Source organism: Spermophilus citellus (assembly GCF_964194105.1).
Source record: "Spermophilus citellus genome assembly, chromosome: 2".
Taxonomy (NCBI): Eukaryota; Metazoa; Chordata; class Mammalia; order Rodentia; family Sciuridae; genus Spermophilus; species Spermophilus citellus.
In genome coordinates, this window is record NC_138183.1 from 242,090,473 (window position 1) to 242,092,967 (window position 2,495).

The 2,495-nt window shown below is 39.0% G+C and overlaps 1 protein-coding gene across 1 annotated transcript; it reads right to left on the reverse strand.

Moving 5' to 3' along the window:
• Nucleotides 1-1,556: 1,556 nt before the first annotated feature.
• On the reverse strand, nt 1,557-2,495 carry LOC308638878 (olfactory receptor 9G4; the record flags this gene model as incomplete). The annotated part of the gene is made up of 1 exon (XM_081276796.1): nt 1,557-2,495. One exon carries the CDS (start codon nt 2,493-2,495, stop codon nt 1,557-1,559), a length of 939 nt encoding a protein of 312 aa, XP_081132922.1.

Here is a 2,495-nt window from a genome sequence, read left to right on the forward strand (position 1 = left end):
TAAAATTAAAGAGAAGAAATCTGAAGCTTATACAAATGACACAATGTTTACAATTATTTGTTGTAATGTTTTTAAATTTTAATGGATTATTTAAATGTGATAATTTCCTCTTTTGCAATCATCTTTCAATGACAATGTTCTAACCTATGAGCTAGATGCTCCATATAAGTAAAACTTAACTGACAGTCCTTACTTATGTTTTTGGAAAGGGTATTAAATAAAATATTAACCAAACCTGCCATGGAATAAATATTGAACTGTAAGCTGTTTTCATAATCAAAATGTTCTATGGAAAAATACTAGTACTAGGTCAAGATTATTGTCCTTCCCACCTGAACTTGTAGTTGGAATTTCACCAAAAGCCGTGGCAGAGAATTTCCCCTAAGGAAGTACCCAAAACCATCCTGAGACAGCTTAGTGGGATTCCAAGAGAGAATCATCAATGGGTGGATAAATTTGCAGTATTCATTAGGGAACCTTAAAACAGGAGGGCTGCAGCATGTTCTCTCAAAGGACAGCAACATGGCGGATGTCATACCTAGTTGTTTCTACTGATGAGGATGAATTATTAAGTTTATATGAGAGATTTGGCTCAGGGTCAGTGTTCCCATGCATTCAGCAACATATTTGGTCATTCAATGTTTCAGACAACAACCTACACAATTCTGTCAGTGCTGATGATGGTCAAGCCCCTCACTCTGTTTCAAGTGTCCTGGGAAAACATGCAACTAGTAGCCACATGGTTAGGCATCCTATGTCTCTTGGCCAGGACAAACGAAAAAGCAAAGAGAGCTGGGGACCCTACTGTTAAAGATTTTTTCACTGTTGCTATTGATTTACTTCATTTAGTTTGATGTTCTTTTCTACTAGTGGGGTTCCATGGCTGTGTGACTTAGGGAAAAACTACAAAGTACTCACTCTCCCAAGGAGAGAACACTCTCGAAGAAAGATATACAGTCCTAAGGACATGTATTTCTCCGTGGATTTAGAAAGGATTTTGTGGGTTACTAGTTTTTTTTTTTAATCTAAACAACTCCTAAATATTTTGAATAATGTTATATTGATGTAGAGGGAATGAGGTTTACAAATACAGTTTCTGTATACTCAATTAGAGCTTTAGGAAGGAATTTAGAGGAAACACATTACTAAAAATAATTATTTGTAAAATCTGGAGCAAATGTTCAGGATTCTCGCCGTTCCAAATCTTCTCCTCACCTAGTAATGTTTGTTTATTAAGTTTCCAAGTTAAACTTTATGTTGAGAACTATGAAATTTCCTCTTTTGTTTCACAAAAGCTCCCAATGACAACTAGCAAAATGAGTTTTATAAAAACTAGTACTGCAAAGAAGCAAAATAACATTGTGGAGTATTAAAAACCAAGTACTGCAAGTTAAGAATAGTTCATATCATGAAAAAATAATACTTTGAGTTTTTTCTTTGATACCCCATTGTTTAAAGTATCATTTGTTTAATTTAAATGAAATACAGAAATGGGTACACACGCGTTTACATGTCAGTTATTTGGAAAATAAAAATATTCAGCCACAAAACAACCTTCATGATTGTGGTCGTATGATCTGGGTTGCTTTCCTGAAGGCCTCTTTGACATCTTTGTTTCTCAGGCTGTAGATAAGAGGGTTGAGCAGTGGGTTTAACACAGTGTAAAACAGAGCAGCCACTTTGTCTTTCTCCAGGGAGTAGGTAGAACTGGGTCTTGAATACATGAAAAGCAAGGATCCATAGAAGAGCATGACGGAGACCAGGTGGGAAGCACAGGTGGAGAATGCCTTGCGCCTTCCTGAGGCTGAATGGATCCTCAGGATGGCCAGGAGGATGTTGAAGTAGGAGATGAGGATGGCGAGAATGCTAGAGAGAACAGTGAAGCCAACCACACCCAGAAGGACTTTTTCATAGACCCGAGTGTCAGTACAGGACATTTTTACCAATGGTGGTGCATCACAAAAAAAATGGTCAATGATATTTTTACCACAGAAACTCAGGCGGAAGGTGTTAGCAGTGTGGGCTATGGCATTCAGAAAGCCTCCTATGTAGGATCCAGCAACAAGGCCAATGCAAACAGAAGCAGACATGGTGCCTGAATAAAGCAGTGGGTTACAAATTGCTGCATGGCGGTCATATGACATGGCTGCCAGGAGATAGCACTCTGTGTAGGCCACAACACAGGAGAAGAACAACTGAGCGCCACATCCAGCCAAGGAAATGCGCTTATCTTCTGAGATACAATTGGCCAGGATTTTGGGGGTATAGACCGAAGTGTACCAGAAATCCAAGAAAGACAGACTGCCGATGAAAAAGTACATAGGTGTATGCAGGCGGGAGTCAATCCTAATTAATATAACCAGGGTCATGTTCCCTGACAATGTCACCAAATAAAGCACCAGAAATATTACAAATAGAATAGGCTGCCACCTTGGGTCTGCTGAGATGCCCACCAAGATGAATTCAGTCAGGACGGTGCGATTTCCCACTTCCAT